The following is a 21,407-nucleotide window of genomic DNA, read 5'->3' as shown; positions in this document are numbered from 1 at the left end:
GTTTGCAGTTTGAATGGAAGCCCTTTAAATAAGGACACCTTGTGCAGTTCACAACTTGTCCACATGTGCACAGCAGCCCTAAATCACTTTAGTTCACAAGTATGAACAAAATTCTTCATATCTTTGATCTTGAAAGAAAAACACATTTTTTTCGTGACAGATGCATGGTCCATGCCTAACTGGTTTGTGGAAGGACTCTGTGTACTAATCCTAGCCGCAGAGCCAGCTGAATCCCTCTTGAACATCCACTGATGGCCTGGTTTGCACTATTAAGAAATTTCACTGGAATAATAATAGTAGCCACTGTTTCTTGAGTGCATATTACTATGTGGGAAGCACAGCTCTACATGCTTTAATTAACTCATTTAATACAGCTGTGATCCACACAAGGCCATGGATTTTTAAACACGTTATCGAAGTAAAATACACATACAGAAAAGTACACATAAGTGTAAGCTCAATGAATTTTTACAAACTGAACACCAAAGTCACCAGCATGCAGATTGTGAAACATTATTACCATCACTCCAGAAACATCCCACACACACCCTACAAAAAGAACAGGGATTTTTTTTTTTTTTTTTTTTTTCCTTGCGGTACGCGGGCCTCTCACTGTTGTGGCCTCTCCTATTGCGGAGCACTGGCTCCGGACGCGCAGGCTCAGCGGCCATGGCTCACGGGCCTAGCCGCTCCGCGGCATGTGGGATCTTCCTGGACCGGGGCACGAACCCGTGTCCCCTGCATCGGCAGGCGGACTCTCAACCACTGCGCCACCAGGGAAGCCCAAGAACAGGGATTTTTGTCTACTTTGTTCACTGCTGTATTCCCAGTGCTTAGTACAGCGGTGCCTGGCACAGAGTAGCTGCTTCCCCCCCACCGCCGGCCGTACCGCAGGGCTTATGGGATCTTAGTTCCCAGACCAGGGATTGAACCCGGGCCCTCGGCAGTGAAAGCTCAGAGTCCTAACGCCTGGACTGCCAGGGAATTCCAAGAGTAGCTGCTTAATAAATATCTGTTGAATGAACGGAGCACAGAAAGTTTACATAACGTGCCCAGGCCACACATTTAGGAAGTGGCCCAGCCAGGTTTTGAACCCAGATGGAATGGCTTCAGTGCCCCGGGGCATAGCCTCCATGCCATAGAATCTTGCAGCCATAGCTGGTTGGCTCGTCCACCATCCTCCCCTTAGACATGGCTCTCTCTTCTAGAAAGCAGACCAGCTGCTGTCCACTAGTCTATTTATGTCTTCAGAGTTTAAGGTTGGACATGCAGTTAGGAGCGAATTAACCAAGTTTTTCTCCCTTTTCAAAGTTTACAGTTTTGTATAGCTTAAAGGAAGCTTGACCTTTAACGCTGCCCTCAAGAGCTGGCTTCTCTACAGTGTCTTTAAGAGGAATCCAGTTGTACTCATTCTTTCTTTAAAAGTGTACTCTCCATCTATCAAGTTTATACAGGCCAACAGAGCTTAAACTTCCGCTAAAATGGGTGTGATTCTCTATAGGAGACGTAGCTGCACATTGAGACGGGAGAAGTGGGCCAACCCCAGCACCAGCTCCAGGGGTGGCAACATCTCCTACCATCATTACTTTTCTAAAATAGAAAAGGTTCTCTGTCCAAAAAAAAACAAAACAAGACACTCAAAAAGCCAGGTGTGGGAATTCCCTGGCGGTCCAGTGGTTAAGACTCTGCGCTTCCACCACAGGGGGCACGGGTTCCATCCCTGGTCCAGGAACTAAGATCCCACATGCCACGTGGCCAAAAATGTAAAAAAAAAAAAAAAAGAAAGTAATGTAGCCACCATTAATTAGTGTTATAACCCACCAATATAGGGACCAATTTTATACTCATTTGATGGGGCTTTATTAAAGCAGAGTGAGTCATATCATATATTGAAAAGGCTAAAAAAGGATCCATTGTAATAAATCTGCTAGCAGAGTTCATGTGGGTGGGTGGCATTCCCAATGGTCAATCTGGACAGATAGTCAGCAGAGAAGAGTTTTTTCCAGCGGCTTGGACTAGAGTTTGGAAATTGGCATCCCTCTTCTGAGCAATGTATTTCTACCTGTTCTGAATCAAAACAAAACCAGCCAGAATGTCTTCCATTTGTAGTTACTGTATATACATAATTCACAATTCTAAGATTTTCATGTGTCCTCAAATAGGTATAGCCTTGGAGTTTGTCCAGTTGCAGCCATGTTCCCAACCTAAAATCTCTTTGCAAACATATTATACATTTGGGGATGAAGAATTTAGTCTTTTCAGCCAGTTGCAAATAATAAGCATGGCATATTAAAAATATCACCTTATTTTCAGCTAAGTCAAACTGTAAATTGATTTATATTCTGTGACCTTCTCTTCCGTGGCCCAGGGTTATCTAAATTTGGGTTTGGGTTATCTAAAATTCACATAGAGTAACCAAGTAAAACAAAAGGCGGTTTTGATATATTTCAGTGGGTAGAAGACATGGACAAACAATTTAGCAATGAAGGACTGCCATTACTTGGTACATTTTGGTGGTAATTAAAGACGATTACAACAATTAAATACAATTTTCTACCCAATGAAATACCAATGAATAATATCTTCATGTAGAGAAGGTTGAAACAAACATTTGTTTTGAGTGACAGCATCAATTAATAGAAAAATTTCATTTGGAAAATAATTTCATCATAACCATCCACATGTTCACTCCTTTGAAAAACTGTGGGAGCATTTTCTCTTTTTTTTTTTTGGGGGGGGCTTAGTTGCTCCGTGGCGTGTGGGATCTTCCCGGACCAGGGCTTGAACCCATGTCCCCTGCACTGGCAGGTGGATTCCCAACCACTGTGCCACCAGGGAAGCCCTGTGGGAGCATTTTAAATGTTCAGAGCTTGGGGAGTGAGTAAACAAGTTGCAGCACATCCTCTCAGTGTAGCCATAAAATGCTTAAGGCCAAGTAATTTATGGTCAAGAGAAGAAAATATGCTTTTGATAGTTAAAAGCAAAAACAAACAAACAAAAAAAGGCCCATGCAATTCCATGTGAACTGTGATCTCGACTTTTTATTTAAATGCCTCTGGATGAGAAAGAAATCAAATAATTACTAACTTCAGGACAAAAATCTTGTCTTTGAAATGAAAAGTACGTTTAGAAGCTATTAACAACCTATATATATTTTTTAAAAAGCCAAGTTTACCATCAGCATTCATATTATTTCAAAAAATCATATTATAGACTCCCTAGTACAGTGTCTTTCTAAGCCTGTAGCCAAAGACCTGTCTGTAGGGTCAGTGTGAGCACAGACTCCACTGCTTGGGCATGGGCAGGCCCATTTGAGGTCGTCTGTGTGCTAAAAATAGAAAGGTAAGAATGATTACATATCTTTGGGGTTCCTCCAGCTCCCGGATTCTATAGATGGTAAGAGGGGGAGGGGATGGGGAGGCTCCTTTGTTCTTAATTCCATACCTCCGCTTTTTCTGAAGCCAGAAGAACAAAGGTGGGGAAGGCTGTTCTTGCTGTCTTGGGCTTCCCTGGGTGGCATCATTTTCCTGAATCCACCTCAGTCCAGGGTCTTGTCCCAGGAAGAGACCTTCTGCTTTGGGGAGGAAGGATGGATGTACAGTAACCAAACGAAACGACCAATTTATGAAGTGACAGCAATATGACAGCAAGAGCACCAAGCACTCCCAGCCCTGACCCTGGACTTTGCACTCTGTGGGCACCTCCATGAAAAGCAGTTGGTCTTTAGAAGGGCGCTTGGTTGGAGAGGAATTGGAACCAGACTTCACCTTAGGCAGCTCAAAAAAAAGCTTGATGCCTCACCTACAGGACAGAGGAACACCTGCCCCCAGGTGGGTGGAATGATTCCTTGGGCCAGAACTGCTCCTGGACTTGAATGGCCAAGCCAGCATTTACCCAGATACTCCCCATTCCTTCCTTCCCTGGCTGACCAGGCCCTCCTTCAGCTGGACAGGGTTTTTTTTTTTTAAGATTTATTTATTTTATTTATTTTTTTGTCTGCTTCTGGTCTTAGTTGCAGCATGCAGGATCTTTGTTGAGGCATGCGGGGTCTTTCATTGTGGCGTGCGGGCTTCTCTCTGGTTGTGGCGTGCGGGTTTTCTCTTCTCTAGTTGTGGCGTGCGGGTTCCAGAACGTGTGGGCTCTGTAGTTTGCAGCAAGCGGTCTCCAGTTGAGGCCCGCCAGCTCAGTAGTGGTGGGCTTAGTTGCCCTGCAGCAGGTGGGATCTTATTTCCCTGACCAGGGATCGAACCCGCGTCCCCTGAATCGTAAGGGGGATTCTTTACCACTGGGCCACCAGGGAAGTCCCTGGACAGTCCTTCTTTAGATGCTCGAATACCTTTTTTTCCCTGCTAGGGAGGGTGCAGCCCTGGGCGCCCATCTCTGTGGACTTGAAGTTTCTTTCCAGCTTGGGGCGGGGGTGGAGCGGGCACTCTCACTTCTCCCCTTTCTCCTGGCCCTTCCTGGGCCCTCCTGCGACCTGGGTTAAGTGGGCAGGGGTCTGGGAGGGTCCCTTCCCGCCGAGGGATCGGCCAGAGGGCCGGATCTTCAGGCGGGCGAGAAGGGCTTGTCCAGGATTGCCAGGCAGCGCCCTCCCCGCGGCCCGAGCAGCCGCGGCCCCGGGCCCGGAGCCCAGCAGGGGCGTGTCCCCGCGCTCACCTGCCATTGGGCAGGTGGGGCAGCCGGAGCTTTGGCAGGGGCCGTATTATAAACGCGGAGCCGGTGGCAGCGGAGCAAGGGACGTCGCAGAATGGTGGACAGCGTGTACCGGACCCGCTCCCTAGGGGTGGCGGCTGAAGGGCTCCCGGACCAGTACGCGGACGGAGAGGCGGCGCGCGTGTGGGAGCTCTACATCGGGGACACCCGCAGCCGCACCGACGAGTACAAGGCCTGGCTGCTCGGGCTGCTGCGCCAGCACGGCTGCCAGCGGGTGCTCGACGTGGCCTGTGGCACTGGGTGAGCCCGGGCAGGGGCCAGGGGACCGGAGTGTGCGGGAGCGGGGAGCGGGGAGCGGGTGGTGGGGGACCGGGGTGAGTGGGGACCCGGGGCATTGGGGCGACGGAGTTGGCTCGGCCCGGGCAGCTTGATCGCAGGACCACGGCCGGGCACGTCAGGGCAGCCTCCTCCGCCGACCCTGAGCCGGGCGGGGGCGCGACGCCAGGGCCAGGAATGAGTGTTTGCCCAGGCAGAGCAGGCAGGGCGAGGCCGACGATGGCAGGACGGGGGCCCAGGAGACCCAGGGTGAGAGCGAGGGTGTGGGCACATCGGGTGGGGAAGGCGGGTTCAGGAGGGCGGCGCAAAGGCCAGGCTTTGGGGTCACACCGACGTAAGCTCTGTTCGGGCTCCAGCGCTGCAGCGTTAACACTTGTTCGACATGTGCCTCGGCCAAAGTACTGTGCCAGGTGCTTTTGATACACCAGTTTTTAAAATCCTCACAAAACCCCATGAGGTAAGAAGGGATATCCATTTACAGCTGTAGAAATTTGGCCTCAGAGAGGTAAAGGTGGAGAGAAGATGCGGACCCAGGTTGTTTAGGGTCTGACCTGTGCTCTGAACCACCATGCTGGGAGTTCCCTGGTGGCCTAGTGGTTAGGATTTCGCACTTTCACTGCCGAGGGCCCGGGGTTCAACCCCTGTTGGGGGAACTGAGATCTCACGAGCCTTGTGGCGCAGCCAAAAACAAAAACAAAAAAAATCATGCTATACTACCTCCTGTGCTCAAGTTACCTAACTTCCAGGGGCCTCAGTTTGCCCCATCTCTCAAATGGGGATAACACCATCTACCTTACTGGATTGCCATAAGGATTAATGCACATTTGTAGAATACCTGACTCGGTGCTAAAACAAAAAAGAAAAGTTGCTACCGGGTTCTCAGTAACAGATTTGCCAGGTCAGTTGAGGTCAGTGGAGAGAGGCTGGGGACAGGATATAGAGGAGACAGAAGTGTCCAGCACAGGGTCTCCTCCTTGCCTTCCCAGGCCCCCCTGACTGCCCCTCTCTGCCTGTCATCCCTGGTCCTGCCCAGGGTGGACTCCATCATGCTGGTGGAAGAGGGCTTCAATGTGACAAGCGTGGATGCCAGTGACAAGATGCTGAAGTATGCGCTTAAAGAGCGCTGGAACCGGCGGCACGAGCCTGCCTTTGACAAGTGGGGTACGTGGGTCCAGCCAGGCGCCCTCAGCCCAGCCACCAAGGACACGGTTCTCTCTGCCCTGGGCTCCTTTAGCTCCTGTGGTGGGTGTTTTGTTTTCCTCAAGGGAGACAGTAAAACCACTGTCATTTCCCTGAAAAGGGAGGCTTAGGCACCAGAATGAGGTATTGAGTACGAGGGGCTAGTTTTAATTATGTTTATAGTGTCTTGTCTTTCCCCCAAATAAAAACCCGTAAGCACAGAGCCTTCCTTCCCAACCATGGCTTCCTCCTCCCTGGGCCCCTTCCCCTTCCCCCTCCATGTCCATAATGATCCCCTCCCCCTGACTGGATGGGGAGTCCCTGTGCTGTGTGTGTCTTAAAGGGGAAACTGAGGCAGGACTCCACTTGGTGGAGGTGGGTACTGCTGGTACCATGGTGCCACCCTGATCCCTCTTCCCCTTCTCGGCCCTCAGTCATTGAAGAAGCCAACTGGATGACTCTGGACAAAGATGTGCCCCAGCCACCACGGGGTGGCTTCGATGCTGTCATCTGCCTTGGAAACAGTTTTGCCCACTTGCCAGACTGCAAAGGTGAGAGACGATGTGGCCTTGGGCATGGACACTGCTTTGAACTATATCCTTTCCATGCCCCTGGGGAGGAGAAAGATGGGAGGGAGACTGGTGCTGGGGGCCCTGAGCAGACGCAGCCTCTCTGTCCCTGGCCGGCGGACTTCAGGGGACCAGAGTGAGCACCGGCTGGCCCTGAAGAACATCGTGAGCATGGTGAGGTCAGGGGGTGTGCTGGTCATCGATCATCGCAACTACGACCACATCCTCAGCACAGGCTGCGCACCGCCAGGAAAGAACATCTACTATAAGGTGGGGCCCCTGGGGGAGGGGCCGCCCAGAGAGGGAGGTGTGGTACCGGGGTCCAGGTCCCATTGGTAGTTGCAGAGGCTAACGCAGCTAACCACCACCTGCAGAGTGACCTGACCAAGGACATCACAACATCAGTGCTGACGGTGAACAACAAGGCCCACATGGTGACCCTGGATTACACGGTGCAGGTGCCAGGGACTGGCCAGAACGGTTCTCCTGACCTGAGGTACCCACCTGGCAAGGCAGGGGGGTGGGGGGGGAGGGTGTTTAGACCACCAGTCCTCATGGTTGGTCGGGGGCTCTGTTGCAGTAAGTTCCGGCTCTCCTACTACCCTCACCGTCTGGCATCCTTTACGGAGCTGCTTCAAACAGCCTTCGGGGGCAAGTGCCAACACAGCGTCCTGGGTGACTTCAAGCCTTACAAGACGGGCCAGGCCTACATTCCCTGCTACTTCATCCACGTGCTCAAGAAGACAGACTGAACAAGCCCTCAGCTCCCACAGCCCTCTGCCCAGGCGCTGCCAGGCTCTGTCTGGGGAGGAGGGACCAGTAGCCCCACACCAAGCCCAGCCCCCTCCAGTGCAGATCTTGCGGGTGTGGGGAGGGGCAGACTGCAGCTGGGGGACAGGGATTTGGGTTCAGGCAGATGGAAGGCTGAACAATATAGTTTATGCCTTTTTCAGGTCCTGTATACCTTGTGTTTGTATCAGAAGGATCAGGCTCCTGCGGTACCCACCCTGCCCTCCCCTGAGTTTACTCCGCCACCGGCTTGCTCTTCTCCACGCCAACCTTTTAGACCACAACACCAGCAGGGGGCGGCATATGCTTTATTTTCAGCCACAGATGGGGCTCCCTCAGGACCTGATCCTTCCTCCTGAGCAGAGGGGCCTTAGTCTTGCAGCTGGCCTGGAGGGCGGACAGGTGGGAAGAGGATGCCTCCTGAGCTCTCTCGGGGCTCCTGATGCCACTCGGCACTCAAGGGAGTGCCTGGAGGTAGGCAGAGTTCAGGTGGGTCGGTGGCACTGGCCTGAGAAAGAGCCTTTGCTCTCTCAGGTCTCTGTGGAGATACCTTTAGCCCCTGCAGGCAGGGTCCCGGGCTGCAGGAGGCTCCTAGCAGGCAGCAAACTTGCGCTGGATGCTCTTGTACCGGAGCAGCTCGTGCTCGCTGACCGAGGGCTGTAGCCGGGCTGCAGCCTGTAGCAGGTCCTCCGTGGTGAGCAGCAATGCCGAGCTCCCGGGCTCCAGGCCTGGGGATGACAAGGGGAGGGGAGGCCAGCTGGGGCATGGAGGCTGTGGTCTCTGCCCAAGCAGGGGAGCACCCTGGTAGGCACCTTCTTGCCCAGAGTCCCCCAGGGGTCAGCAGTCCCTCCTCTGAAATCCAGAACCAGGCCTGGTGCCCACTAGGTCCTCGGCTGACCTCTGGGGCTGGTGAGTGGCTCACCTTCCTCCAGGTCCCGAACCCTGCGTTTGAGGGCAGCTGTCATGGCATCGGAGCATAGGGAGTAGAGGTCTGCGCCCGTCAGCTGGGGTGGGCAGTGGTCCAGCACGTCCACCAGGCTCACAGAGGGCTCGAGCCTGAATCTGTTGTGGGGATACAGGAAACAAAGAGACTTACCTGGCACCCCCTACTCTGTCAGAAGGCATCCCTGACCAGCTTACTGTGCACTCTGCACTTATCCCCTAACCATCCCAAGGCCCAAGCCCTGTGGGGGTCTCCCTCTAACAGGGCATACTTGCGCGTGATGGCGCTCAGAACACGCAGCTGGGAGGCGCGGTCCTCGCTCACTCCTACAAACACCAACTTGTCAAACCTTTAGGGAGACAGCTGGGCGTGAGTGCCAGGGTGCCTGGCATGAGGGTGGAGAGGCACCGGATGGGGGTCAAGGGACAGGCCCAAATGGGCCTGGCGGAGGTGAAAGGTACGGGGTGCACACCTGCCGGGCCTCAGAAGGGCAGGGTCCAGGAGGTCTGGTCTGTTGGTGGCTCCAATCACAAACACATCCTGAGTGCTGTGAAGCCCGTCCAGCTCGGCCAGGAGCTGAGACACCACCCTGTGAAGGAGGAAGTGAAGGTGAGAGAGTGCCTGGTGCATCCTCAGCCTCTGCCCTGCTTGTGGTGTTCCTTGCAGGCTGTCTCCACAGGGCCCCCTGCCCGGTTGTGCTTTGTGTACCCCTCCACACAGGCCCCCATCTCCTCAATGCCCCACACCCAATTCCACGGCCCCTTTTAGCTTCTGTTATACTATCGCAGAACCAGTAGGGCAGGAACTCTTTGGGCTCCAAAGACTAGTGCAACCTGTCTCACATCCCTCTGTCCTGGACCCCAGATTCCATTCTGGCTCAGACCCCCACCTGTCCATCACACCTCCAGAGTCTCCACTTCGCCCCCGGCTTGGGGCCAAGGAGTCCAGTTCATCAAAGAAGATGATGCATGGAGCTGCGGCCCTGGCCCTGGCAAACACTTAGGAGAGAGAAGGGCCCACAGGACAGGGAAGCCCAGGGGTGTTTGAAGTCAGGAGATGGGGAGGGAAACCCATGTTGACAACTCATCACTAGCACTTCAGGTAAGAGGCCCCACCCAGCAGGAACCTGACCTGGGGAGAGGAAGACTAGCAGTGACCGCGAGCAGCCTGAGGGTAGGGGCGGCTCGGGGGCCAGAAGCCCTGCCCCCACCCCCCACTCACCTTGCCGTACATTCTCCTCGCTTTGGCCCACGTACATGTTGATCAGCTCGGGCCCCTTCACGCTGAGGGAGGGGATGGGAGAGGGTGAGACTCCTCAGACGCAGAAAACACACAACACACCTCCTGCCCCCTGCCGCTGCCCCCAATCCACCCACCCTCCCTGCCAGGCCCCCTCGCCACCTGAGGAAGGTAAGGCTGCACTCAGTGGCTACTGCCTTGGCCAGGAGGGTCTTGCCCGTGCCAGGGGGCCCGTGGAGCAGAAGGCCGGAGCGCCTCAGGCCCAGGCTCAGCAGCTCAGGGTGCTCTAGAGGGAGCTGAATAGTCTCCAGAATCTCCTTCTTCACCTCCTGCAGCCCACCCACATCGTGCCAGGACACCAGGGGGATCTAGGAGATGGAAAGGGCACAGTTGGACACGTGCTGGTGGAGGGAGCTCCGGTCCCACCTCCAAGGACCTGGAGTGTCTACCTTGGGGGCTCCGACGGCCTGGGAGTGAGCTGACTGCAGCTGCTCCAGCGCCTGCCCAAAGTCCTCAGCCAGGAGAGGAAAGCCAGCAGCACACAGCTCCCCCTCATCCTCCGCACTCAAGCCACCTGCCCAGCTGCAAAGGAAAATCCAGGGAGGCCTCTGGAGGACCTAACCTGAGGTCTCCTCCCCATAAGGGCCCTCACCCTCCTCCCTTCCTCACCAGCCCCTACCCACCCCTACCGCCTCTTGCCGCCTTGCCCCTCCTGTGCCCAATTTCTTTACCCCGAGTTCTTGATCCTGGTGCAGGCTGCCCGGCTGCTGTGGGTCAAAAGGGCATAGAGATCCCCTACCACAAAGCCCTGGGGAACCACAGGAGAGGACACGTGAGCAGGTCACAGTAGGCAGGAACCCTTGCGGGGCTGGACCCCTGGCTGGAGCAGAGGCCCATCACTGATGCTTCGGGTTTTCTACCCTCACTTGCACACTTGCATGGCAGCAGGACTGAGTACCCCCGGCAAAGAGTGCAGGGCGGCCCGTATCCTGCCTGGGTACTCACTGCACACCGCCGTGCCAGCTGCGCCAGGTTCACCTCTTGGCCCAGTGGGAGGTGGGCAGTGAGGGCCCGCAGGATGCTGAGCCGCTGCCCCTCTGACAGCACAGGCACCTCCAGCTCGTGAGGAAACGCTGTCTGCACATCCACAGGCAGGTCCTGGGCCCGGCTTGTGGTGGCCACGACCATCAGGGGAGGGCAGCTGCAGACAGGGAGTGGGCAGCACTCAGGGCAAGAAGGTGGCCGGCAGCCCCTGGGCACTGCCTCGTCCTGAGGCTGGTGCAGGAGGGCAGGGAGAAGGGTAGGGCTGGGATGGGACAGGGAGACGGGCGCCCCAAAGCGTCCTGGATGGGGCATCCCCCCTACACAGGGCGCTCAGTGAGGGCAGAGGCTGTGCTTTAGTGTCCCCCAAGAAATACCAGGGACTGCATCCTCCTCCCTCTGGGTACCCCCATGCCCCTCAGCTCAGGGCTGCCTGGAGAGCAGCCAGATGGGCAGCAGACGTCTAAGAAGCCACTGAGGGGGTGGTGAAGAGAGGGCTGGACCCTACCCCCTTCCAGGCCCAGCGCTGGATGATACCTGGGGAGGGGGTCTTCATCCAGGAGGAGGCGACGCAGTGTGGCCACCACACGGGCATCCTCGCCTAGCCCATCACGGTCCCGGCCCAGCAGGTCCACAGCTGTCAGCAACAGAACCACAGGCCGGCAGCGCCCGGCCCGGGAGAAAGTGGCCTGCAGTTTTGTCTCCACAGCCCTACTACTGTCTGCACAGAGGCTGGAGCAGGGCACCTGGGGAGGGGTCCCGATGGGCCTGTGAGCAAGGGGGCAGGGGTGACTGGGGCAGGAGAATGGGGGGAGGACTCACTAGAAGGTACAGGCCATCTCTTTTTGGAGGGCAGGGATGGGGGAGGAAGGTAACACTGGCCAAGCCCTAACTCTTCTTTACCCTAACCTCATTTCCTGGACTGTCCACCAAAACCTTGGAGCATCCTCCTTCTCGAAAGCATCTCTCAGTAGCTCAGCATCATGGGACTATGCCTGACCTACTGGCCCACTAGGCTGAGGTGGCAGGGTCAGGCTTGTAGCCAGGGGGAGAGGGAGAATCTGGGCTGGGGAGGAGACGTGGTTGGGATCTACTCTCCAGGGACCCTCACCTTCAGTAAGTGGAGCCCGAGGCAGCTACAGGCGGCAGCGACTGCAGTGGTCTTCCCGCTGCCCGGGGGGCCCCGTAGAAGGACACTGCCTGTTCCTGTCAGCAGGGCACCCCTGCAACCAGAGAAGAGACGTTTGTTTCCTCCATTCTGCCCAAATGTGAGAGTCCCCAGGGACACAGGGCCCTTTGGATCCAGAAAGCAGACACCATCCTTGAAGCAAACCCCCTCCCCAACCCTCGGGGCTGTCGCCACATGGTGAGGCCATATTTCCCACACCACCTTGGTACTCTGGCAGGGGCATGGAGCATATCCAGCAGCTGAGACTAATTCTCTTTTGTCATCAAGAAAGTCTTGGCTATTCTGTCTGGTTTGGATTGTACTGGGCGGAATTTGGGAGGCGTGTGTGGCTACACTTAGGCCACTGGTATGAGGACCTGTGTCTTTCAGGTACAGGATGGTGAAGGTCAGGATGGCTAGTGGGCTCCCCAAGGGGAATGGCAGTCTCAGAGACAGTTGTCCGCAGTGGAGATTCTTCCTCCATAGCTGACCCTGGAGGACCGTGGTTATCCCAGGAAAGGAGCCTGGGAATTTGCTCACAGAAAGGACATGGGCTAGTGGCCTGGGCCTAACAGTTGGAGGGAGGTCCACCTAATTCTTCCACTCTGAACAGGGCATTAGGAACTACTTGTCTGGCCTGCCGCTCCTCCAGGGACGTTCTCAGCAGGTTTTTCTCACACAGAGGCCTCACTCACCCTGGCTGGAGGCGAGGCTTCAGGGCAGCACAGAGCTCAGTCACCAAGCCCTCCAGGCCTGGAGGAGACAAGCTGCTCCAGGGGGTGGATTCACCTGAAGGGAGCCTTGGAACAAGGCTCAGGGTAGAACCCACCTGTGAAAGGTGGGAGGAAGCTTTAGTTTCTAGAAGTTTTTTTTTTTTTTAATTTATTTTATGGTTAATTTACAATGTTAATTTCTACTGTACAGCAAAGTGATTCAGTTATATAAACGTACACATTATTTTTCATATTCTTTTCCATTATGGTTTATCCCAGGACACTGAATATAGTTCCCTATGCTATATAGTAGGACTTTGTTGTTTATCCATTCTATATATAATAGTGTGCATCTGCTAATCCCAAACTCCCAGTCCATCCCTCCCCCACCCTCCTTCCCCCTTGGCAACCACAAGTCTGTTCTCTAGAAGTTCTTTCTGCTCCTTTCCCCAAGTCTACCCCCACCGCTAGGGCCTCACCAAGTACAAGGAGGTGTGGGTGGTGTCAGCTACATAGGCCCTGGTTGGCCCATCCGGAGCTTCCCCAACTGTTTTCTTCACTTTAAAAAACATCTCCCGCCACCTGCAGGAAAGAGGCCCAATGAACCCCAGATCCAGAGCACACACACCCCTCCCCAAGGGCAAGGTGGCTGTCTCAGTCAGAGGTCCACTGCAGGGACAAACTCAAGAGCAGCATAAATACATGTCCCTAGACATGGCGGAGGTGGGGAGGAAGTGGGGAACGTGGAGGAAAAGGAAAGCAGATGGTCTTTCTTATCTCCCTGACTGGATCACATGCATTTTGAGCGCAGGAACTGTGCCTGCCCTCCGCATCCCTCATGACAACATCACCTGAGGGTGTGTTTCTTCAGGTAAATGCCCTGCCCACTCACTCCAATGGGAGAAGCCACCCCTGCACCAAGCAGTGACCATCTGACTGTTTTCACTGGCTTCAGAACAGTCTCTCCCTCAAATATGTACCCACCAAGGCCACCCAAAACCTCAGAGGAAAGAGTCCCTTGGCTCTTATTCAAGCATCCACAAAATCTAATTGCAGGCAGATCCTTCATAATGACATTTAATGATTAATGATTCTCTATTTTGGCTGCACATTAGAATTATCTGTGAAACTTAAAAAAAAAATCAACCTCTCTCAAATACTGTATGATTCCATTCAGTAGATTAGTGGCTGCCAGGAGCTGAGGGAAGGAGGGAACAGGGAGTGACTGCTAATGGGGAGGGGTTTCTTTCTGGGGTGATGAACATGTTCTGGAATTAGTGATGTTGATGGCACAACCTTGAGAATATACTAAAAGCCACCGAATCGTACACTTTAAAAGCATGAATTTTATGGTATGTGAATTATATCTCAATTTAAAAATTAACATTTTCCTTCCTTTGGAAAAAAATAAAGACTGCACAGGTCCCAGCCTCACCCTGCTGCTCCAATAGGTCTGGGGTGGGACTCACGCATTTGTATTTTTCGAAAGCTCCCGGCCATAACCAGGGCTGTGCAGTCACTGGCTAGTGTCAGAGTGAGTTAGGGTTACTCAGCCTACTAAGGGGGTGGGTAGCAGATAGCAGTCACTAGTCCAATTTTCCAGATAAAGAAATGAACTACTCCCATCTTTAATCCTCAGGCAGAACAGCAATGACAGAACCTGGGCCTCTTTAAGGTGCAATCAGGGTGCAAATTCCTTTGCTCAGCGTCTCACAGTCACAGAACTGCTCCCTCTGGCAGCACAGGAGGGTGGGGGTGGGAATGCTTTCAGGTGGAGGGGGAAGCATACCAGGTTAGTATTATGAAACTCACGTAACCATAGGCAGTGATTGTGGTAAAAACTAGAACATAAGGAAAACGGTCCTACTGTTATTCATTATAAATAAATGACGGAAATAAACAAATAAATAAATGATGGGTGGGTCCATAACCTAGACTCTCAGTCAGGCTGAACATCCTGAGTCAGAGTGCACACGGCAGGCAGTGGAATCCCAGGAGGAACAGCACTGGGGCGGGGAGGGGGAGGGAGACGTGCCCACCCCCTTCCACGGAGAGTGGAGGGACCACCTCAGTGAGCACACGGGCCAGACCTCTGGAGCATATCTGGACACTGCTGAGGAACACCGGGCTGCGTTCCCGAGAGCCAGACGGGAAACAGTGGAGCTGGAACCCATAGGCCTGGCGTGGGAAAGCGGAACGCTGGGGAGTCTGAAGGGGCTATAGTGGACTTCCTTGCCAGGGATCACAGAAGCCTCCCTGCGGGGCTTCCCTTACCAAGTCCAAGAAGTGGGGCTAAAGCACTCATCTCTGTCCTTGGACCCACATGTCCACCCCAACCCTGCTTTCCAGGACCTGCTCAGGGGGGAAGAACCATGTGCTCAGCACTCAGAGGAGGGAGACAGGTCTCCAGGGGGCTGGAATGGCAGAGGTCCAGGAACAGGATGGGCTTGCCAGTCTGCCTCAGGAGGGCCTAGTGCCTGTTTTCCTTTCAAAGTACAAAGGGTGGGCATTCTGCAGTTTTCCTACAGAAAGCTAGCTCATAGACGTTTGCTATATTTAAGATGGGATACAGAGTAGGAAGTGATGGATAGCAGCCTGGCATTCTCCACCAGGCCCCAGTTGTAGATTTGAACTGGGAAAGCTCAAAGAGGTGCCCTGCAGCGCCAAGTGGGATTACATGGGGCACTACCAGCCCCTTCCTCTAGGTACCACAGCCCTGAGACTGGGGAGACAAGAGTGCTGGCCAGAACACAGCTCTGAATACCGACCAAGGACGAATCAGGCGCTCCAGACAAGGCGTCCCTCTCTTGGCAGAGGGCCCAGGCTGGCTCGGCCCAGAACCTTGGGCACTATGGCTCTTATGCCCAAGTTCCTGCAGGCGGGTCCCACCACCTCAATGAGATTTCCTGGAAAGTTGGGTTAGTGTACCTACCAGCTGTCTTCTCCTTCTAGTAAATCCCTACAGGAAATCAGTCCTGGGGTGTGGAGGTACACATTCTTCCCCCTTCACATAAGGCCAAGTGGTCTCTGAATTCTTCACCTCACCATTTTACATGCAACTTCTGTAGTCAGAGTCAACAGGAGGAGGAGAAAGGTTGGACTCCTTGTTTTGGGTCCCTAGCTCAGTTATGCTCTATTTCTCATCCTGTTGAGGATAAGTGAAGAGGGAAGGCCTCCCAAGGACAGCAGAAATCCCTCCCTCCCCTGCCTTGGGAGACAGGATTGAAAGCAGCATGTGCACATTCCATCCATTAGGGTAGAAATCGGGGCCTGGGTCTCCTCCTGCTGAGTGTATGGGAGGTGTGGCCTAAACAACACTGGTTAAGAATGGAAAGCAAGGAATCTCACCTTGGTCTAGGCCATTAAACTGTTCTAAATGCTTTACTTTATCTAGGACCACCAATCGATTTGAGGATAAGCACCCCCAAAAGCTAGCAGGCTGTGGTTCTTAATTCTTTTTTCAGTCACACGCCTATTTGAGAACCTGAAGAAGGTATGTGCCTTCTGTCCAGAAATATGTGTGACAACAACAAAATGTTCTTATGCACAAAATTATTCCATTCAACTTGAGGACTCCTGCACCCAGGTTAAGAATCCCAGCTGTAGGAAAGGAGGCAGCTGCGTACCTGGGCAGTTTCTCTGGGCTTCCTTCCAGGATCTCTACTTGTCCGACTGTTGGCACACACAGAACATCCCCTTCCTGGACTGCCCTGTAACACAGCAGTGGCCCTGGTCAGCTCACGATGGGAGTCAAGAGCATGGGCCTGACATGTGCCCGCACAGCCAACCCCAACATGCAGACTATTTCTTAGGGGCCTCCTGCCCACCCAGAGATCCCAAGCAGTTGTACAGAGAACAAGTCTGACCTAGAAAGAGCTGCAGGAAATGGCAGAGAGGCTAGAGAGGGGATCAGAGACCAGAGGGAGGCAAAGCAGGATCCCGGCTGCTTTGGGGTCTTCCCAAATCAAAGTGGTTTCTCAGTTTAGGATGGCTGGATTCACCTCCTGGTCCAGATTACTCTTCTATTGTCCGCCTGACACAGCAAGAGGCTTCTAGCCGTAATATTGCCTTAAACTGTGGCTTTTTAAAATCAGATGCTCTGTGGTACCTGAATCTAAGGCATGGGATAGGAGGAGAGCAATGAGGGTAAGATGCTATCCTCCTGAAAGGGGGACGCAGCTAACCTGGGTGTCTGAAAGTGCCGGTAAAGAACATGGTCATACGTTCCATTAGTGCTGTAGTGAGGAGAGGACACAATTTCGATGTGTAACTCTTTGGCAAACGGAGGCCCAGGCAGCACTGAGCAGCTTCCTTTGTCTTCAGGGGTGCTGGAGCCCTCCAAGTATCTCTATTAGAGAAATAACCACCACCTTATAACCTTCTCCCAAGGAGTCAGGCTCTACCCAATCCCTTAGCAATCAATATTTCTGCTTCCATCCTTTATCCTTTCCATAACCATAAGGCTTGTGGGAGAGGAGACCTAAGGTAGCAGAGCTGAATACCTATATCTTCCTGAGAAAACAGAAACCTCTCCTTCTAATGGGCACCAGGAAGAGATTTCTGACTCTGACTTTTCTGACTCTCCCTCCAAAAAGTTCACCAGGAAAGATAACCATTCCGTAATACCTTTATACTGGCCCAGAGACAGTGAAACAGTAAAGACATTTAATGCCCACAAGTCATTTGAGTGACACCAGGCAGCCACTGGGAATATTAATTGGACATTAGTGGGGACACTCTGAATTCAGGTTGTAGTTAAAGGATATGATCACAATGAAGCTGAAAGGGCTGCGTTAGCTGAATGAGCTCCAGTCTGAGTAATCCAGTATTTTCCCTCCATTCAGAAGGAAATCCACACCTAACTCCCATTCGTGCGTATCTTATATCTCTTTTTGACATCCCATAGCACTAACTGGCTATGCCAGCATTACCTAATATAACTTTCTACAGTGATAGAATTGTTCTATATTAACATGTGGATGTTGAACACTCAACATATGTCTAAAGCAATTAACGAACTGAATTTTTTACTGCATTACTTTCACTTGATTTAAAGCGCCACCAAGGGGCTAGTGGCTTCCATACTGGACAGCGCAGGCCTAAACCATACATCCAGGTGCTTAATTAAACGGTAGACTATATTTGTACCCCAAAAATAATTACCTTCTTGAAGTAAGCTTCTTAAAGGCAGAAACCAAAAACTCCTCCTGGATATATTTAATAAAATATTAAACTTAAACACCAAGCACTAAAGATAATAAAGAGCCCTTCCCTTCAAGGAATTTACAATGTACAGTTGAGCGTTAGATTACATGATCATAACAACACAATAAAATAAATGCTCTCTGAAAGGTACAATACAAAATGCTATAGTAAGAAGTAATGTTCAATTTGTGGTGGTGAGATTATATAAGGCTTTGAGAAGACAGTGCCACCTTTAGATGGGCCTTCAAGGAAAGCATGGTAGGATTTTAACCGAGGAGGCTAAAAGAATAGGAAGGAACTTGAAGTCAAGGATAGCATGAGCAAAAGCTGGAGGTATCATCCTCCATACTACCCAGTACAATACTGGATACACTGCAGCAATTCAACAAACAACTGACTAGATTTAGTAGATTAATATATACAAGTGGTAATTTGACCGTTAATTTTCACCTTTCACCCAAATCGTGAAAGCCCTTCCCATGCACCACCAACATGTTTTTAATTGTAGAGAATGGGTAAACAAGGCTAAGAGGCATTAAGTGAAAAGTCCAAGGTCTAAAGGAGTAAGGGACCTAAATTCTACAGCTCTGATCTTCTAATTCAGTTAAGACAAAGAAGAGGGGATAAAGACGAGGAAGCATTCCTGACCTCAGTCTGGTATCCTACCTGAATTTTAAGCTCTCCCACCTCCAGGGGATCACAGCCGAGATTAAAAGCCAGAGTAGCAGGCACGAGGGCCAGTCCGTCAGCGAGGGGCTCTCCCAGCTGCCCAGAGCTGGGTCCCAGCCTTTCACAGAGGTCCCAGCGAGGCTCTAGGACCTGCACCGTGGCCAAGTGTGGCTGGGAAGTGTTCGATGACTCTCCAGCCCGGGTCACCCACACCCATTCGCCCTGGAAGAGGCTGAGGCTACGGAGACAGCTCCGGCTCACCCCCAATGCATCTCCAGTCCCTCCCAGAACTCCCCGGAGTCGCCGGACTGTGCCAGAGGCCGCGAAGGAGGACACCACCGGCGGGGGTGGGGGCCGGCTGCTGTCCTCAGTCTCCGGACCCAGTTTGGCCCGCCCACGGAGCTCAGTCACAGCTAGTCGCGTCCCTGGGCCCAGAAGCCCTTGTAACGCCGGCCGCGTCTCCAGCACCCGCGGTCCGGGTACTGGCAGGGTCTCTCCGCGCCTCACCAGCAACGGCCCGACTCTCGGTCCGAGCCCGGGCCCAGACGAGGTGCCGAGCAGCGCCCAGCCCAGCGCCGGGGGCCGCCGCACCGGCCGCGCCCGCACCCATGCCCCGGAGCCCAGGGCCAGGAGCCGCAACAGCGCGCGGCTCACCAGCAGCTGCGGAGGCCCCGGCCCCTGCTCTTCGGTGCCCGCGCCCGGTCCCTCCAGGGCGGCCACTAGCAGCGCCGGCCCTGCCGGGCTCTCCCCGGCAGGCCGCAGCGCCAGCACCAGGCCCAGCCCCGCCGCAGGCCACGGGCCCCCGGGCGGCAGCAGCACCGCCAACGGGGGTGTCTCCGTCGGGAAGGGCTCCAGGACCCGCAAGACTGCCAGTGCCATGGTGACAGGAAACCAACAAGCACAGAGCACAGCGAAGGACGCCACCTTCGGGAGCCGGAGAGCCAGACGTCCAAGCCGCTCACACGCCGCTTCCGCTTCCGTCAGGGGAGGTGCGAGGGAAGTGGGCGTGGCGTCGGGTGCAAGAGATTGCTCCAGGAAGGTGAGCTGAGCCTTGGATCGATCCGGGTGGTGCCATGGTGGCAGTAACGCAGTCACTGTGGTCGGGTAGTCTACGCAAGCACCCTTTGAGAAGTGTTTACAGGGATTTACCTTCCGCGCCTGCTTGGGGAGTAACGTCCTGTCAACTACCCTCCCCATAACATGTACTTAACAGTTTATTGAATGATCAATGAACGGTCATTATGTTCTGCATCAAACTCGGCCCACTGCTGGGAGCTGTGGGTGGAGTGTTTAGGAAGGAGTCCACTCTGTGGAACTGTAGGCACTGAGGTTTGAGGGTTGTGGGGAAGGTTGCAGGAGGGAGTGATAGGATTATAAAACTGGCTCAGACGGGCTTATGGGGATATGTAGTGGCTGCTGGCTGAATTACTACATGTGATTCATGTAGCCCTGGAGTGTTTGGTGCTGCCACACCTGTTCCAACACATCCTACACAAAACCCACGTTCCAGTGTTTTTTGTCCTGTTTGTTCTACTCCCACCAAGCTTGAAGCAACGACAAAGTAGCCTCACTTTTTCATCTCTCCAAAACCAGATGCTCTCCCCCCACCAATCCTTGCAGACTGGAGATCCATTCCTAACTTTCACCCTACAGAGGAGTGGGCAGCAGAGCAGACAGAAGAGAGAGGTTCAAGGTTTCAGTCATAGGTACCAAACCAACAGCTTGCTTGCTTCCCATCTGTGCTGTTAAGAGTTCATCCTTGTCTCCACCTCCACTGCTCTGTATAAAACACTTGGACACTGGCTTGCCGCACTTTCAGTTATTAACAATATTCTTGCATTTAGAATCAATGGATTGAGGACTTCCCTGGTGGTCCAGTGGTTAGGACTCCGTGCTTCCACTGCAGGGGGCACAGGTTTGATCCCTGGTTGGGGAACTAAGATCCCACATGCCGTGTGGTGTGGCCAAAAAGAAAAAAGAAAAAAGAAAAGCATCAGTGAATTGGTTGGTGGCAATCTCCTCCTTCCGGACCTTGCATTCTCTTCCTTGCATTCCCTGCCTAACTTTCTCCTTTCCTTCATCTTGAGGCAGTCTTCTACTTTGTACATTCTACTTTCCTGAAAATCTGAGAGGTGAATATTAGACTTACATGTTATAAGGTTTTTTTTGATGTGGACCATTGTTTTTAAATTAATTAATTTATTTATTTATGTTTGGCTGCGTTGGGTCTTCGTTGCTGTGCACAGGCTTTCTTTAGCTGTGGCGAGCGGAGGCTACTCTTCATTGCGGTGTGCGGGCTTCTCATTGTGGTGGCTTCTCTTGTTTCAGAGAACGGGCTCTAGGCATGCGGGCTTCAGTAGTTGTGGCACATGGGCTCACTTGTTGTGGCTCACAGGCTCTAGAGCGCGGGCTCAGTAGTTGTGGTGCACGGGCTTAGTTGCTCTGCGGCATGTGGGATCTTCCTGGACCAGAGCTCGAACCCATGTCCCCTGCATTGGCAGGCGGATTCTTAACCAGTGAGCCACTAGGGAAGTCTGATGTGGACCATTTTTAAAGTCTTTATTGAATTTGTTACAATATTGCTCCTGTTTTATGCTTCGGTTTTTTGGCCGTGAGGCATGTGGGATCCTAGCTCCCCGACCAGGGATCGAACCCACACCCCTGCACTGGAAAGTGAAGTCTTAACCACTGGACCACCAAGGAAGTCCCTATAAGGTATTTCTATTCCCTAGAGAGACAAGAAAATATTTTTTAAATGTTTGATTATATTTCCTAGTCCTAAACCTGAAATTGCCCAGTTCTACATCTTTAAAACAGCTTGCAAGAGTGTACTAGGGGAACTTCCCTGGTGGTCCAGTGGCTAAGACTCCACGCTGCCAATGCAGGGGGCCTGGGTTCGATCT

General features: G+C 53.1%; 2 protein-coding genes across 3 annotated transcripts; one reads left to right on the top strand and one right to left on the bottom strand.

Annotated features, from left to right (window-relative positions):
• Window positions 1–62: 62 nt before the first annotated feature.
• Window positions 63–10,755, top strand: GNMT (glycine N-methyltransferase). The gene is made up of 6 exons (XM_022581934.3): window positions 63–4,953; window positions 6,023–6,150; window positions 6,603–6,719; window positions 6,865–7,007; window positions 7,112–7,233; window positions 7,318–10,755. Exons 1-6 carry the CDS (start codon window positions 4,748–4,750, stop codon window positions 7,487–7,489), a joined length of 888 nt encoding a protein of 295 aa, XP_022437642.1. The 5' UTR covers window positions 63–4,747; the 3' UTR covers window positions 7,490–10,755.
• Window positions 7,817–19,467, bottom strand: PEX6 (peroxisomal biogenesis factor 6). 2 transcript variants are annotated; one of them, XM_022581932.3, is made up of 18 exons: window positions 18,502–19,467; window positions 16,815–16,978; window positions 16,257–16,340; window positions 13,110–13,212; window positions 12,613–12,746; window positions 11,861–11,972; window positions 11,287–11,495; window positions 10,714–10,909; window positions 10,440–10,516; window positions 10,158–10,290; window positions 9,871–10,076; window positions 9,691–9,752; window positions 9,359–9,467; window positions 8,942–9,058; window positions 8,741–8,818; window positions 8,449–8,588; window positions 8,077–8,254; window positions 7,817–7,913 (listed from the first exon to the last, which is right to left on the bottom strand). In XM_022581932.3, exons 1-17 carry the CDS (start codon window positions 19,381–19,383, stop codon window positions 8,118–8,120), a joined length of 2,943 nt encoding a protein of 980 aa, XP_022437640.1. In that variant the 5' UTR covers window positions 19,384–19,467; the 3' UTR covers window positions 7,817–7,913; window positions 8,077–8,117. The 2 variants fall into 2 exon arrangements, with proteins under 2 accessions (XP_022437640.1, XP_022437641.1); XM_022581933.3 differs by having other exon boundaries at window positions 7,817–8,254.
• Between the last annotated feature and the right edge of the window lie 1,940 nt (window positions 19,468–21,407).

Source organism: Delphinapterus leucas, chromosome 10, assembly GCF_059928025.1.
Source record: "Delphinapterus leucas isolate spDelLeu-1000000601 "Yukka" chromosome 10, BTC_Dleu_Yukka2, whole genome shotgun sequence".
Lineage (NCBI taxonomy): Eukaryota > Metazoa > Chordata > Mammalia > Artiodactyla > Monodontidae > Delphinapterus > Delphinapterus leucas.
The sequence above is the reverse complement of the archived record's forward strand: the minus strand, read 5'-3'. Positions and strand labels throughout refer to the sequence as shown.

Bases quoted from the DNA above. Each gene is read 5' to 3' on its own strand.
- GNMT (XM_022581934.3), top strand. From the start codon at position 4,748: ATGGTGGACAGCGTGTACCGGACCCGCTCCCTAGGGGTGGCGGCTGAA. The intron at 6,720-6,864 runs GTGAGAGACGAT...GGCGGACTTCAG, and splicing joins CCACTTGCCAGACTGCAAAG to GGGACCAGAGTGAGCACCGG. The intron at 7,008-7,111 runs GTGGGGCCCCTG...CACCACCTGCAG, and splicing joins GAAAGAACATCTACTATAAG to AGTGACCTGACCAAGGACAT.
- PEX6 (XM_022581933.3), bottom strand. From the start codon at position 19,383: ATGGCACTGGCAGTCTTGCGGGTCCTGGAGCCCTTCCCGACGGAGACA. The intron at 10,291-10,439 runs GTAAAGAAATTG...TTTCCTTTGCAG, and splicing joins ACCAGGATCAAGAACTCGGG to CTGGGCAGGTGGCTTGAGTG. The intron at 9,753-9,870 runs GTGGCGAGGGGG...CCCCTCCCTCAG, and splicing joins TGCAGCCTTACCTTCCTCAG to CGTGAAGGGGCCCGAGCTGA.